Source organism: Oncorhynchus mykiss, chromosome 25, assembly GCF_013265735.2.
Source record: "Oncorhynchus mykiss isolate Arlee chromosome 25, USDA_OmykA_1.1, whole genome shotgun sequence".
Classification (NCBI taxonomy): domain Eukaryota; kingdom Metazoa; phylum Chordata; class Actinopteri; order Salmoniformes; family Salmonidae; genus Oncorhynchus; species Oncorhynchus mykiss.
This window is the reverse complement of record NC_048589.1, coordinates 8126850-8142579: the sequence shown is the minus strand read 5'-3', so window position 1 is coordinate 8142579 and position 15730 is coordinate 8126850. Positions and strand designations below refer to the sequence as shown.

Here is a 15730-nt window from a genome sequence, read left to right as displayed (position 1 = left end):
ACAAACCCAACTACCAAGGACTACACCTTCTATTTCTATCGCCACCATTCATTTTCTCAAATGTATTATATATATATTTTTTAATGGATTACCCATGCAACTATTCTCAGATCATGCGCCTGCCCTGATTTATTTTGAACACCCCTGGACCTTCTGGGTTTAAGAGGTGGCATTTCAATGTTTCTCTCTCACAGAATAACAACTTCTTTAGCCAAATTAAGAAAGGCGGTCAAGAGGTTTTGAGGTTTATTCTCAATCAGATGTCAATTCACACTCCTTATGGAAAGTAACAAATTGTTTCATAAATGGAGCTTGTACATAATTTTCCTCACATCGGAATAGAGAACCTAACTGTAAGTCATCTTCCCTTGAGAATAAAATATCTCGCCTTGAATCTTTACAGAGATCCAACTATACAGATGACAGACAGAGGGAACTGTCAAATCTGAATGCAAGTATCTGTCCTCCAAGGCAGAATTTCTCCATTTCTCCAACCTGTCAAAACAACTATGAAAATGCAGGCTGAGCAGACTTTTGGCAATTCTTTGGAGCTCCCTACACCCTACACTCAGAGAATCATGCAATGAAATGACATGCTTCCATCACCTTGGGTGAATTGAAAGATTATTTAGACTCAATTTCAAAATCAAAATGGCCAGGGCTGGATGGCATACCACCCAAATTATTCACTGTATTATGGGATACTGTTGGTTCTGTTGTTCTGGACTCAATTCATTATTCACTTGAGGTTGGAACTTTTCACAGATAACAGAAAACTGCACTTATTTCCCTTCTTTTAAAAAGTGTAAAAGATTCTGTGGAATGTTCCAGCTACAGGGCCTTGTCAAACTTGAATTGTGATTTCAAGCTGTATGCAAAGGTTCTATCAATAAGATTGGACACTTGTATTTCGTCCCTGGTAAATTTAGATGAGGCAGGATTCATAAAGGGCCGTATGGCTTCGGATAATATCCGTTGTTTACTACGTACAGTTTTATTGATGCTGCCCATGCTCAGCAGCAGTCTTGTTCAGTCTTTTCTTTGGATGCAGAGAAGGCCTTTGACGGCGTGGAGTGGGACTATCTATGTCCAGCTTTGTTTGCGTTTTGGCTTCGCACCCTCATTTATCCATATGGTTCGTACCCTCTATCGTGGTCCCACTGCATGCATCCAAATAGGAAACCTGGTCCGCCTGAGTTGTATTGCATAGGAGTACAAAACAGGGATGCCTATTTGAACTCTCACTAGACCCTCTAGCGCAGGCTGTAAGGGAACATCAGTATACACTGAGTATACAAAACATTATGAACACCTTCCTAATATTGACTTGCACCCTCCCCCTTTTACACTCGGAACAGCCTCAATTCCTCAGGGCATAAACTCTACAAGGTGTCGAAAAGCATTCCATAGGGATGCTGGCCAATGTTGACTCCAATGCTACCCACAGTTGTTTAAAGTTGGCTGGATGTTCTTTGGGTGGTGGACAATTCTTGATACACACCGGAAACTGCTCAGCATGAAAAACCCAGCAGCATTGCAGTTCTTGACACAAACCGATGCTCCTGGCACCTAGTACCACTTAAATCTTCACTCTCTGAATGGCACACATATAAAATTCATGTCTCAAAGCTTAAAAATCAAAGGGTGGCTACTTTGAAGAATCTCAAATATAAAATATATTTTGATTTGTTTAACACTTTTTTTGATTACTACATGATTCCAAATGTGTTGTTTCATAGTTTTGATGTCTTCACTATTATTCTACAATATAGAAAATAGTAAAAATAAAGAAAACCCCTTGAATGAGTAGGTGTGTCCAAACTTTTGACTGGTCCTGTATATCGGGGAGACAGCTCTGACACCTCTGAATTTTCCCCCAACATGGCAAATACAGTGCCTTGCGAAAGTATTCGGCCCCCTTGAACTTTGCGACCTTTTGCCACATTTCAGGCTTCAAACGATATAAAACTGAAGATATAAAACTGTATTTTTTTGTGAAGAATCAACAACAAGTGAAGTGGAACGACATTTATTGGATATTTCAAACTTTTTTAACAAATCAAAAACTGAAAAATTGGGCGTGCAAAATTATTCAGCCCCCTTAAGTTAATACTTTGTAGCGCCACCTTTTGCTGCGATTACAGCTGTAAGTCGCTTGGGGTATGTCTCTATCAGTTTTGCACATCGAGAGACTGAAATTTTTTCCCATTCCTCCTTGCAAAACAGCTCGAGCTCAGTGAAGTTGGAGGGAGAGCATTTGTGAACAGCAATTTTCAGTTCTTTCCACAGATTCTCGATTGGATTCAGGTCTGGACTTTGACTTGGCCATTCTAACACCTGGATATGTTTATTTTTGAACCATTCCATTGTAGATTTTGCTTTATGTTTTGGATCATTGTCTTGTTGGAAGACAAATCTCCGTCCCAGTCTCAGGTCTTTTGCAGACTCCATCAGGTTTTCTTCCAGAATGGTCCTGTATTTGGCTCCATCCATGTTCCCATCAATTTGAACCATCTTCCCTGTCCCTGCTGAAGAAAAGCAGGCCCAAACCATGATGCTGCCACCACCATGTTTGACAGTGGGGATGGTGTGTTCAGCTGTGTTGCTTTTACGCCAAACATAACGTTTTGCATTGTTGCCAAAAAGTTACATTTTGGTTTCATCTGACCAGAGCACCTTCTTCCACATGTTTGGTGTGTCTCCCAGGTGGCTTGTGGCAAACTTTAAACGACACTTTTTATGGATATCTTTAAGAAATGGCTTTCTTCTTGCCACTCTTCCATAAAGGCCAGATTTGTGCAATATACGACTGATTGTTGTCCTATGGACAGAGTCTCCCACCTCAGCTGTAGATCTCTGCAGTTCATCTAGAGTGATCATGGGCCTCTTGGCTGCATCTCTGATCAGTCTTCTCCTTGTATGAGCTGAAAGTTTAGAGGGACGGCCAGGTCTTGGTAGATTTGCAGTGGTCTGATACTCCTTCCATTTCAATATTATCGCTTGCACAGTGCTCCTTGGGATGTTTAAAGCTTGGGAAATCTTTTTGTATCCAAATCCGGCTTTAAACTTCTTCACAACAGTATCTCGGACCTGCCTGGTGTGTTCCTTGTTCTTCATGATGCTCTCTGCGCTTTTAACGGACCTCTGAGACTATCACAGTGCAGGTGCATTGATAAGGAGACTTGATTACACACAGGTGGATTGTATTTATCATCATTAGTCATTTAGGTCAACATTGGATCATTCAGAGATCCTCACTGAACTTATGGAGAGAGTTTGCTGCACTGAAAGTAAAGGGGCTGAATAATTTTGCACGCCCAATTTTTCAGTTTTTGATTTGTTAAAAAAGTTTGAAATATCCAATAAATGTCGTTCCACTTCATGATTGTGTCCCACTTGTTGTTGATTCTTCACAAAAAAATACAGTTTTATATATTTATGTTTGAAGCCTGAAATGTGGCAAAAGGTCGCAAAGTTCAAGGGGGCCGAATACTTTCGCAAGGCACTGTAAATGTAATTGGAAAACACTGGAAAAGTGTAACCACTGTCAGGTTCATAGGCAGAGCTATGGATGTAAGGGACTGACCATCCATACAGTGTGTGTGTGTGTGTGCTTATACAGTGGGTTGCGAATGTATTCACCCCTCTAGGCATTTTTCCTATTTTGCTGCCTTACAACCTGGAATTATTATTATTATTTTTTTTTGGGGGGGGGTGTATCATTTGATTTCCACAACATGCCTACCACTTTGAAGATGCAAAATATTTTTTATTGTGAAACAAACAAGAAATAAGACAAAAACTGAACATTTGAGAGTTCATAACTATTCACCCCCCCCCCCCCCCCCCAAAGTCAATACTTTGTAGAGCCACCTTTTTGCAGCAACTACAGCTGCAAGTCTCTTGGGGTATGTCTCTATAAGCTTGGCATCTCTAGCCACTGGGATTTTTGTCCATTCTTCAAGGCAATACTGCTCCAGCTCCTTCAAGTTGGAAGGGTTCCGCTGGTGTACATCAATCTTTAAGTCATACCACAGATTCTCAGTTGGATTGAGGTCTGGGCTTTGACTAGGCATTCCAAGACATTTAAATGTTTCCCCTTAAACCACTCAAGTGTTGCTTTAGCAGTATGATTAGCGTCATTTTCCTGCTGGAAGGTGAACCTCCGTCCCAGTCTCAAATCTCTGGAAGACTGAAACAGGTTTCCCTCAAGAATTTCTCTGTATTTAGCACCATCCATCGTTCCTTCAATTCTGACCAGTTTCCCAGTCCCTGCCGATGAAAAACATCCCCACAGCATGATGCTGCCACCACCATGCTTCACTATGATGGTATTCTCGGGGTGATGGGAGGTGTTGGTTTTTCACCAGGCATAGCGTTTTCCTTGATGGTCAAAAAGCTGAATTTTAGTCTCATCTGACCAGAGTACCTTCTTCCATATGTTTGGGTAGTCTCCCACATGCCTTTTGGCGAACACCAAACGAGTTTGCTTATTTTTCCTTTAAGTAATTGTTCTGGCCGCTCTGCGTATAGCCCAGCTCTGTGGAGTATGCGGCTTAAAGGGGTCCTATGGACAGATACTCCAATCTCCGCTGTAGAGCTTTGCAGCTCATTCAGGGTTATCTTTGGTCTCTTTGTTGCCTCTGATTAATGCCCTCCTTGCCTGGTCCGTGAGTTTTGGTGGGCGGCCCTCTCTTGGCAGGTTTGTTGTGGTGCCATATTCTTTCCATTTTTTAATAATGGATTTAATGGTGGGATGCTAAAAGTTTCTGATATTTGTTTTATAACCCAACCCTGATCTGCACTTCTCCATAACTTTGTCCCTGACCTGTTTGGAGAGCTCCTTGGTCTTCATAGTGTTGCTTGCTTGGTGGTGCCTCTTGCTTAGTGGTGTTGCAGACTCTGGGGCCTTTCAGAACAGGTGTATATATACTGAGATCATGTGACAGATCATGTGACACTTAGATTGCACACAGGTGGACTTTATTTAACTAATTATGTGACTTCTGAAGGTAATTGGTTGCGCCAGATCTTTTTTAGGGGCTTCATAGCAAAGTGGGTGAATACACATGCATAAAAATCCATTTAAATTACAGGTTGTAATGTAACAAAATAGGAAACACGCCAAGGGGGGTGAATACTTTTGCAAGGCACTGTACATGTGAATTGTGTCTGTTTGTATTGTGTCTATGTATTTGTATGTATTCAATGAAAAATAAAATGATTTTTGGACTACGGTATGTTTATTGCCATGGTGCTTTTTTCCATGCAACCTCCCAAAATTTGCTGACTGACTGAAGTAAAGGTCAAACCCAAACATTTGCCTTTCATTCTGCTATGTCTCCCCTAGTCTCTTCCCACAGCCGATATATCTCCGACAACTCTATGGGTGGAATATCATTAAAACTATTTCCCCCCCTACTAGGTGTGAGCTTCTAAAGACACACAGTTGCACACTGTGGTTTCCTTCGTTCTCAGGGTGTTTTCACACATGTAGTGGAAGACTGAGAGAAGGTGATACTCGCGACTTGCAACTGGCTGGTGTGGCAGCAGAGTGTGATGACTTAATCACGATTTATGACATTGTTTGAGTGAAAGACCAATCTGTGGGTTATCACGGGTCAAACACACCTGATCTGTGGCAATCTCGATGAAGAGACATTCTCACGGAAGCCCTCGGGTCACTGACTAAATGAATGATATTCTGTGAGTTCAATTGTCATGTTTGGATTGTTTGAAGAGTTCATCAAGAGCAATAAATGTTGATATGTTTCACTGTACTGTAAGTGCTATGGACGTATTGTTACAGAGAAACGGTGTTATTCTGTACGGCAGATAGTTCAAAGAGGAGCGACACTTATTATACAGTGTTGAGGTGTGTGAATGCGTGTGAAGTTTCATGCCTTTGTTTCAATGTTTAGGTCCATGCAAAGTGATGTTAATTAGATGATAGGAGATATTGGGAGTTGGTGATCTTGGAAGAATCAAAGCTGGATTTAAACTTAGATCATGAAGTCATTGGTAAACCGATCTCCTGATGTACGTTTGTATATCATAGTAGGGAATTTTCTATGCTGTTAAGACTGTTAAGAAGGATATTTTGTATTCGAGAGTTTCAAGTTCCTTGGTGTTCACCAACAAACTATCATGGTCCAAACACACCAAGATAGTTGTGAAGAGGGCACGACAAGATCCTCAAAAAGTTCTACAGCTGCACCATCGAGAGCATCCTGACTAGTTGCATCACCGCCTGGTATGGCAACTACTCGGCATCTGACCGTAAGGCGCTACAGAGGGTAGTGTGTACAGCCCAGGACATGACTGTGGCCAAGCTTCCTGCCATCCAGGAACTATATACCAGGCGGTGTCAGAGGAAGAACCCAAAAATTGTCAATGACTCCAGTCACCAAATGCAGTTAATTATTATTCAGCCTAATCTTTACACATCGACATAATGGAGACCCCTCATCCTCAGTTGATGGGGATTTCCACCAACCTACATAATGGTTGGATAATTTCCACCAAACTATAAATGGTGACTCATCCAGTTGATGGGGATTTTCTATATTACACTGCATATATAGTTCTGAGCTATAGTTCATATTAGATTTAGATTATTTGTTACATTGTATTTTTTTCATTTGGTGCAGGGAGATTTTTCCTACTTTGACATATGAAAACGTTTCATTTTTTTCCGATCTCGAGTATCATCCTATCCGACTATCAACTGTCAATTTATAGATATGTTTACGAATACAAGTATGGCCATAACGGCACACACCTAGTGTTCACACCAGTCCAACCGAACTAGGGCTTTTTTCACACATAGTTTTGAATCATGAAGCCAATCTTATCTTAATATTACTTTCATTTTGGTCTTCCAACAACATGCAGGAATAGCCGCTCTAACTACAACGTGAATAGGCTATATTCAGTAGCCTATATCCCCGGTATAGCCCTGTCTCCCGTAATCTGCATCAGATAGCCCCGTCTACCCTAATTTGCATCGGATGTGCTCATAAATGCGCTGCTACTCACAGAATGTTTCAGACATCTCAAGTTATGATGCTGCGTGCATTTCTTCAAATGCTCACAGTCAAACAACCAATAATACTGTGCGACTCTGGTTATTTTCCTGCGTTTAGTCTGGACTGTGTTGTCATCTGAAGCGAACTGCCACGGTACGAATCGGACTGAGACCACCCTTTTTGTGCGAACCACAGTGTGTTACTTACTGCGTTCCCCGAGTGCGAATAGAGTGTTTACACCAGTCCAAAAGAACTGAACTAACAGGGTAAATGAGTAAAAAGAGTAAAGAGTAAAAAAAAAAACAGTAAAAAAAAAAAAAGCTCCAAACCAATTTGGTGTGAAAGCCCCCTTAGGGAACCGAATTTGAACCTGGATTCTTCCGGCTGGAGTGGTTGCCTGAGGCCTGTCTGCATTCTCATTGTAATGCATGGCCGACAGGAGAAGTCTGTAAGAGAACATGACAGGCATGTAGGTGAACATCACAAGTATGTTTAACATTCAATTGATCAAATCAAATTTTATTGGTCACATACATACGGTTAGCAGATGTTATTGTGAGTGTAACGAAATGCTTGTGCTTCTAGTTCTGACCGTGCAGCAATATCCAACATGTAGTCTAACAGTTCCACAACGACTACCTAATCCACACAAATCTAAGCAAAGGAATGGAATAAGAATATATTCACTACCGTTCAAAGGTTTGGGGTCACTTAGGAAAAGACAAAAAAAAGGAAATGTATTTGTCCATTTAAAATAACATCAAATTGATCAGAAATACAGTGTAGACATTGTTAATGTTGTAAATGACTATTGTAGCTGGAAATGGCTGATTTTTTTATGGAATACCTACATACTGTAGGTGTACAGAGGCCCGTTATCAGCAACCATCACTCCTGTGTTCCAATGGCACGTTATGTTAGCTAATCCAAATGTATCATTATAAAAGGCTAATTGATCATTAGAAAACCCTTTTGCAATTATGTTATCACAGCTGAAAACTGTTGTCCTGATTAAAGAAGCAATACAACTGGCCTTCTTTAGACTAGTTGAGTATCTGGAGCATCAGCATTTGTGGGATCGATTACAGGCTCAAAATGGCCAGAAACAAAAGGCTTTCTTCTGAAACTCATCAGTCTATCCTTGATCTGAGAAATGAAAGCTAGTCCATGCGAGAAATTGCCAAGAAACTGAAGATTTCGTACAACGCTGTGTGCTACTCCCTTCACAGAACAGCGCAAACTGGCACTAACCAGAATGAAAGAGGAGTGGGAGGCCCTGGTGCACAACTGAGCAAGAGGACATGTACATTAGTGTCTAGTTTGAGAAACAGACACCTCACAAGTCAACTGGCAGCTTCATTAAATAGTACCCGCAAAACACCAGTCTCAATGTCAACAGTGAAGAGGCGACTCTGGGATGCTGGCCTTCTAGGCAGTAGATAGTGTGTGTGTGTGTATATATATATATATACACACACACACACACTATCTACTGCCTAGAATATATATATATATATATATATATATATATATATATATATATATATATATATATATATATATATATATATATATATATATATATATATATATAGTATACTAATACAGTATATACATATGAGATGAGTAATGCAGATATGTAAACATCATTAAAGTGGCATTGCTAAAGTGACTAGTGATCCATTTATTGAAGTGGCCAATGATTTCAAGTCTGTATGTAGGCAGCAAACTCTCTGTGTTAGTGATGGCTGTTTAACAGTCTGATGGCCTTGAGATATAAGCTGTTTTTCAGTCTCTCGGTCCCAGCTTTGATGCACCTGTACTGACCTCGCCTTCTGGATGGTAGCGGGGTGAACAGGCAGTGGCTCGGGTGGTTGTTGTCCTTGATGATCTTTTTGGCCTTCCAAAAAAATGTATTGCTGTGCCAAAGTACTATATCTAAGGGTCTAGATATAGTACTTTGGCACAGCAATACATTTCAACTATAAAATGTATCAGTAAAACACATTTAGTCATAAATGACCATTACGCTGTAGTGACCTTGTATCTTACAGTTCACCACCGCAGATAGTGTCATCATCTGGGTGATAACTGAAGTCATCGCTGGAATAGTCCACTCTTGGCTTTTTCCCTGGAATGCGAGTATGCACTGAGGCTTCAGGTATGCATACCAATGTTGCTGTATCGCAAGACACACGCACATTTCCGCATATACTGGGTTGGTTGTAAATGCAGAAAGACAACGCAGATTGTGTCGTGTCTCAGTGGTACTACGATCACAGCCTGCGATCCACATGCAACTCTTTGGGATGATAAACACGCAAATGACAGGTTTGATAATCTGGTGAACTGTAGGCTACAGAAGTTGGGCTGTTTATTATCTTATTCTCATTGGCAAGCACATTCAAACTGTTTGCCCCCAAAGAGATTCCCTACCCCGATTGCAGCCCTTTCCCTAGGCTTTCACAATACCCTGACCCAGCTACAGCTCCACTGAACCCTACCTCAGAAAGAAAGCACATAATGTGTGTTTATATTGTTCCTCTGTCTTTCAATTGAGCTGCATATTTTCACAGTATAGGCCTGTATTCTGTTCGAGATCATCAGAATGTCAAGCATGTCAGTGACAACAGTAACATGAGGTTAACATTACATCGGGATAGGTGGGGCAAGGCAAAAGGAATAGCCAAGTCAACTAGTTAGTTAGCTAATTATTCTGGTTGTCGATCTGCTGTTATAAGCACCGTTGTAGTTTCTAGCTATTTAGGTAGCATAAACTCACCATTGCTCCTCCATTGCATTACACTGGGGATGCTTGTGCTGAGAAATCGCAAACCTGCAGTGGGCCAATCTCTCATGTTATAGAAACCTGTAAATAGATGTAACTATGACCTCTCACTTTATTCCGAAGTTCTGATACCAAAACATTACACATTTAGTACAGCTAACGTTAGCTAGATAGCTAGTTGCATAAGCATTTCAAGAAACTCATTCCCTACTATGGAAACAGGTACAAAAGTATCTATATCCACAGAAAAACGAGTCCTATATCGCATAACCTAAAAGGCCGCTCAGCAAGGAAGATGCCACTGCTCCAAAACCGCCATAAAAAGGCCAGTCTACAGTTTGCAACTGCACATGGGGACAAAGATCGTACTTTTTGGTGTCCTCTGGTCTGATGAAACAAAAATAGAACTGTTTGGCCATAATGACCATTGTTATGTTTGGATTTTATTGTGCTACAAAGTGTCAACAATCTACACAAAATGCTCTAATGTCAAAGTGGAAGGAAGATGATTATTATTATTTTCTGATTAAGCTAGAGATATCCGTTTTTTTTGTTGCATGGGCTGCGTCTCATTCTACCTCATCCGCCAATGGCGACCTAACTCATTGACCATCTGTTGTTCCATGTATGAACCTGTTATTCAATGCGTTTCTATGGGCTAATAGCAGTAAGGCCAAATTGAATGTTTCATCAAAAAAAAGTTTTTATACTTAATAGGTAACTAAAATTCAAAATGAAATAACTAAATGATTCTTGGTATGACCATCTTAAAACAATTTCACATGTTAGCTTAGTGGAATAGAATAGATTTTAAAGCAGATATAAGTCAAAACTGTAACTTGGCCATTCAGGAACATTCAATGTCTTCATAGTAAGCAACACACGTTTAGATTTGGCCCTGTGTTGTAGGTTATTGTCTTGCTGAAAGGGGAATTTCTCTCCCAGTGTCTGGTGGAAAGCAGACTGAACCAGGTTTTCCTCTAGGATTTTGCCTGTGCTTAGCTTCATCGCATTTATTTATCCTCAAAACCTCCACCAGTATTTGCCAATGTCAAGCCTACCCATACCATGATGCAGCCACCACCATGCTTGAAAATAAGGAGCCAGTTTCTCAGTGATGTGTTGTGTTGGATTTGCCCCAAACATAAGGCTTTGCATTTATTCTTCAGTACTACTTTAGTGCCTTGTTGCATACAATATGCATGTTTTGGAATATTTATATTCTGTATATTTGTATTCTTTTTTTCACTCTATCATTTAAGTAATTATTGTGGAGTCACTACTATGTTGTTGACCCATCCTAAGTTTCCTCCCATCACAGCCATTTTAAAGTCACCCCTGAGCAGTTTCATTCCTGTCCTGCAGCTTAGTTCAGAAGGATGACCGTATCTTTGATGTGTCCGGGTGGTTTAATACATCATCCACAGCATAACTATTAACAGTGAATGTCTGATTTGTAATTGTTACCCATCTACCAATCGCTACCCTTCTTTGTGAGGCTTTTGAAAAGCTCCCTGGTCTTTGTAGTTGTATCTGTGCTTGAAATTCAATACTTGTCTGAGGGACCTTACAGATGTTGAACGTAAGTGGGACAGAGGAAGGGTTAATCATTCAAAAATCATGTCAACCTCTACTTTTTCACACAGACTTAACTTATGTGATTTGTTAAGCCATTTTTTTTTAAAATCCTGAACTAATTTAGGCTTGCCTGAACAAAGGGGCTAAACACTTTTGTAACGACTATATTTTAGCTATCACATTTTGAGTAGATTGTTGAAAGAAATAATAACAATGTAATCCCATTTTGTAGCACAATAAAATATGAAGAAATCCAAGGGGTATCTGTAAATGACAAATGAAAAGGAAGATAAGACAGATGAAAAAGAGATTAAAGGTCGTCGTGGGTGGGGGTTGTACAGGGGGATGTGGGTAGACAGGCCTCGGTGTATAAAGGGGCTTGTCTGAATCATAAGTCACTTTACCAAACCCCACCACAACTTTACTCTTCACATCTCTTACCACCACAAATCATGAAGACATCTCTGGTCCTCCTTACCCTCGGCCTACTGGCTTGTTCAGGTGAGCTTTCATTTGTTAACTCAAGTTGTAACTGCTGTAAATGGAGCAGATGCATTCGATTGGGTCACGGTGTACGATAATCTGTAAAGGGGGGACCTAAAATCCACTCCAAGTTCACCTTTCGTTTCAGTACAATATAATGGAATGTTGTACCATTTTCACTTCACAGTTTGGGACGTCTGTGGACAATGCCAAGAGGTTAACCTTGATGACCAGGAAGTAGTGGAAGCACAGCCAGAAAAGCACATGGTAACAGTATATATACTATATGGTCAAAATGTAATGAACTAGCAGTAGACATTTCTGCAACGTTCTATTGGAATACTCAACTAACCTGCTACTGTGTAACAGCACTTAACCAAAGACATGAATGCAACCAAGACATTGATTAAACTCTTGTCCAACCTGACTTTCATTCATTATTCAAATGTACTTAAACCATAATACTGAATACATCACACCATGTACATCATTGTCTGTTTATGCTTTCCAAAGGTGCAACAGTTAAAGGGAACATGCTGGGCGTGTATGTGGGCACTGAACAAAGTGAAGAAACACATCTCCTCTTCCTCTAGCGAGGTAACTACCCAATAGCATTACAATTCATGAGTGTCCCTTCCAAGAAATGTCACTATTTACTATTTACTGAAATATTTCTCAGAAAATTTCAATTTCGACTGGTGTTGATGATTTCTCTTCAATAGGTGCAGATAAAGCAGAAGCTATTGTCTGTTTGCGATAAATTGGGCCTCCTTAAATCTCTGTGTAAAGGCATGGTGAAAAGGCACTTGTGGGTGTTGGTTGAGGAGCTTAGCACCAGCGATGACGTGAGGACCATCTGCATTAACATTAAGGCCTGCAAGTGAGTCGAAGAAACTGCTCTGGATACTCTTTAGTGACTGTTCAGATGACCTAATAGTATAGAGATTATCACCTGAGCTTGTTAATTGAAACACTATTGAATAGAATGTATTCATTAATACATAATATGGGGTTATGTCTTTTGATCTTCCGCTCATGTCATCTTTTTGTGTATCTTTTAGACCAAAATACATTTTGGATCTGAGCTACTGACCAAACAGCCAGTATCCAGATTCCAAAGTGAGAAGATGGATGTTCAGGTGTCAAGACAATGCTATGCTGCCAGCCTCTTGCTATCTCAAATTCATTATTGGAATGATATGTTCTGAAATAATGTTTTTGGAACATTATTATAAGTGTATAGTCATTCTTAAATTGCAGTACATTTTTTAACATGTAATTTTTGTTGACTTTTTGCTATTTTAGTACAAAATAGTCTATTATTCTCTGAATTTTTTATGTTTGTGTGAATTATTTGGTCAGCAAAAAATAAACTTCATTTAATATAGAGTACCCTTCATTAGCTACCCTTCATTGACACCAACTTCCTTATCCAAAAGAAAACCTTTGGCATCTGAACCCATTTTTACTCATCCGAAGTAAAAAAATTCAATGATAACACAATGATAAAACATTTCATGACAATGTCTAAACTCATGTTGACATTTTTATTTAGAATCTCATATTTCTGTAAAGAATCTTGATCGCTTAGTAGGAAATTACATCCAGCAAGGGCTGTCGTCTGAAAAATGTATAGAAATATGAATTATTAAGATTGTGATTAAAAGCTATTTTCAACTTTTTCACAAAGATTTGAGGAAGCAAATTTCACCACAGACTGCCACCAGCTTCTGTTTGATCTCTTCATGTAGAGTATAAACACATGACATACAGTGCATTCGGAAAGTATTCAGACCCCTTCACTTTTTCCACATTTTGTTACGTTACATCCTTATTCTAAAATGGATTCAATTGTTTTTTCCCCTCATCAATCTACACACAATACCCGATATTGACAAAGCAAAAACAGTTTATAATATTTTTTTTTGCAAATGCATTGAAAATAAAAAAAACGGTAAACATTACATTTCCATAGTATTCAGACCCTTTACTCAGTACTTTGTTGAAGCACCTTTGGCAGCGATTACAGCCTAGAGTCTTCTTGGATATGATGCTACAAGCTTGGCACACCTATATTTTGGGGAGTTTATCCCTTCTCTGCAGATCCTCTCAAGCTCTGTCAGATTGGATGGGGAGCGTCGCTTCACAGCAATTTTCGGTCCCTCCAGAGACTTATCCCAAAGCTGCGTTGTCTTGGCTGTGTGGTTAGAGTCGTTGTCCTGTTGGAAGGTTAACCTTTGCCCCAGACTGAGCAGGTTTTCATCAAATATCTTTCTGTACTTTGCTCAGTTCATCTTTCCCTCAATCCTGACTAGTCTTCCAGTCCCTGCTGCTGAAAAACAGGGGGACAGATCCTGGGGGGAATCCAAGGTAATGGTGGTGAGTAATATCCAGAGCAAGGTGGTTGGTGGTGAGATGGGAAACAGGAGACAGAGCGGTACTGCAAGGAGAGGACAAAAATGATGTAAGTGAAAGAGACAAGCACAGCAGTGCAAACAGGATCTAGAGCAAAGACAACAGGCTAGAAACATAACTGACTGTTAGAGATTACAATCTGGCACTGTGAAGATGGCAAGCTTGACTATATGTAGAGGTCTTGATTATGGGACGATATGCAGCTGGTAGGGATTGCTCTGACTCCAGCACACCTGTCTCCAACCACACAATCACACCATGAGAGAGAGTATACCGGGAGAGAACTGAAGGTTAGGACAACACCAGATGGACACCAGAGGGTGTAGTGGGAGCAGATGTGACACAAACGAGAGTCATCTTGGGTTATAGATAGAAATTATAGATAAAATGTATCGGAGCTCATCAGCTGTTGGACATAAACATTACACAACAAGTTGGAAATCGCAAATTCAACAATTAGTTATTTGGAAGGAATAAGTGGCTAACTGCAAGCATTACAATGCAATCCCTAGCCTGTAGTTCGGGGGAGTGGATGTGTGGTCCAATTCTGGGTTTAAGGGTCTCTTTTCCAAGCTTAAAAGGATAAACATTCAACATTGGCCATGCTGTCAATGCAATGCTCTGACTGGGAAAACATGTTTTGAACGGTCATCCAACACAGAATTCGAGGATGGAACTTGGGCCTCTTTCTAGAGCTCCGACCTGAATATCACTCATGTCACGATTCAACCTTGCTTTTTTTCGGAGTTCCCAGTTGTTTTGAAATACAATATTCCAGAGAATGGCAGACTTTGATGACAAAGTTAGAAAATTTGCCCACAAAGGACCGCTGTGCCACCTTCCTGTTCAAGTGAATAGCCTATAGCCTGTTTTAGTGAAATGTCATAATCGAATACGGTAAGAGCTTTCATAGTCTGCTTATAAGCCCCCTTTATTTATCCTACGGTTCTGACTCGGTGTACAGGGAGAATAATGTAAGAATGGCCTATGTTCTGAATTCTGTCGCTGTACATTTCAAAAGTGCAGAACAAATAGTTATATTGACTACGTCCTGTCCTAGCTCGCACATTAATGTCTTAATAAAAATTAAAGATTGCCTCTTCTCCGCTCGTCGTCCTCTTATGCCATAGTTTGTCAGTAGAAACCACATTTGTTCAGCAAGTTAGCCATATCAGCTATTTTTTTTAAAAGGCAGTAAATGAGGCTCAATGAACTGTTTCACTGCCAGACAAGGCTCCACCATGTGTAGCGGCAGTAAGGTGTTGGGACTGCTGTAGGGACTCTGCTTTTGGGACAGCTTTATGTAGTCCAATTCATGTATTGTTTGGTGTTGTGTTGTGGCTTTGCTTGAGTGCATCAACATATTTTTTTGTTTGTTTGCCCCACCAACATTTACATGCTAAAATCACCCACTGGTTAAGACTATATATAGCAAATT

General features: G+C 40.1%; 1 protein-coding gene across 1 annotated transcript; it reads left to right on the top strand.

The window, feature by feature from the left end:
- Positions 1-11008: 11008 nt before the first annotated feature.
- On the top strand, positions 11009-13267 carry LOC110505297 (antimicrobial peptide NK-lysin). Its single transcript, XM_021584441.2, has 5 exons — positions 11009-11895; positions 12065-12144; positions 12391-12474; positions 12600-12757; positions 12939-13267. The coding sequence occupies exons 1-5, from the start codon at positions 11847-11849 to the stop codon at positions 12967-12969; spliced, it is 402 nt and encodes a 133-aa protein (XP_021440116.2). The 5' UTR covers positions 11009-11846; the 3' UTR covers positions 12970-13267.
- The last annotated feature ends 2463 nt before the right edge of the window (positions 13268-15730 follow it).